The sequence below is a fragment of the Halyomorpha halys genome, unplaced genomic scaffold (genome assembly GCF_000696795.3).
Source record: "Halyomorpha halys isolate HHAL.00 unplaced genomic scaffold, Hhal_1.1 Scaffold2.1, whole genome shotgun sequence".
Lineage (NCBI taxonomy): Eukaryota > Metazoa > Arthropoda > Insecta > Hemiptera > Pentatomidae > Halyomorpha > Halyomorpha halys.
In genome coordinates, this window is record NW_027111560.1 from 1,390,847 (window position 1) to 1,392,075 (window position 1,229).

The window sequence follows — 1,229 nt, forward strand, 5'->3', positions numbered from 1 at the left end:
GACTAAGATTGCTGGAGAGAAGGAGAGGAGATAGTCCATCATCTTGGTTATGCTTACAGAAAAACAACTCTTGTGAGAAACGATTGGCAATGAACTTCTCTATCTCTAATAGAGTGTATGTACGCCTCCAGTGCTATGACTAGGCCTGGGAAGGAGGTGGATCTGAGATCAAAGAGGAGATTTAGAGCCCCTTTATTTATAGGCCTAGTCCATGCGGCTGTGACCGAGAAGCGGTCGGTACATGTCTGCTTGAGATAGGTTCATGTATTGTTTTGGTATCGTTTATTAATCATTTATTGATATTGTTAAGTGTTAGGTACAGACATTATTAATATATAAAAATGATATGTTTTTACAAAATAGTGCAATACGTAAATTTGAGAGCTTGCAGCGCTCTAATGAGTTGTGACTAAGCCAATTGCTCCCTCTCGCTACATCTTCATTACAACAGTCCTGAAGAAGACCTATAATGTGGGTTGTAACATCAGCAATCAGTAAATAGTGGAAAATTATTTGTTTCTAGACTGCAAACCTGACCATATCCTTTAAAAGATAAATTTCTTTAAGAGAGATGTATAAAACCAACCTCCGAGAGAGAAGCATCTCTTGGTAGTTTTGAAACGAACACTTCAGTGCCTCTTGAAGGAGGAGGGCCTTCCCAACCAGGAGGTGGTCCCCCGAACTTCATTTGTCCATTTTCTTGAATATAATTGAACTCGCTCTCCCAGTTCATGCTTCTGAAAATATAATGAATAAAAAATCATGAATCATGTTAACAGTACCATTAATATAGTAATCCCTCTTTCTTTAAGGAAACCTCCATAACTATAAAGGACAATTTATATTGTATTAGTGCAACTACAGTAGATATTGAGTAAAACATAAATACTAAGATAGGTAAGATCTATTACTATTATTTGCTTAATTTTTAGGAGCTGTATACAAATACAAGGTTAGCGGTCCGTATTTTGAATTCTGTGGTTAAATTTGTCTATCAAGTTTGTCAACTCAAATAGGTTCTTCTAATTTTCTGGCAGTAAGGCTTGAATAGTCTCTGAAGGCCAAAAGAGGTTCTTGATGAGTCCAAACGCGAACAGTGTTCCAGGATATGCTCCATCGTCAGGATACACTTACAGCTGCGACATGTTGGAGGAGGATTCCTTTCAAGAAGGTGCTTGTGGGTTTAACTTGTATGTCCAATCCTGAGTTGGGTTATGATGGTTTGTTCA

The 1,229-nt window shown here is 37.8% G+C and overlaps 1 protein-coding gene across 1 annotated transcript in view; it reads right to left on the minus strand.

The window, feature by feature from the left end:
- Positions 1-1,229, minus strand: part of LOC106678039 (probable RNA-binding protein 46) — a 31,859-nt gene that overhangs the window by 24,834 nt on the left and 5,796 nt on the right. The window contains exon 2 of the mRNA XM_067049589.1: positions 587-737. Within this exon, the coding sequence (XP_066905690.1) occupies positions 587-733 (147 nt within the window). The 5' untranslated portion in view covers positions 734-737. The remainder of the gene's footprint in view (positions 1-586; positions 738-1,229) is intronic.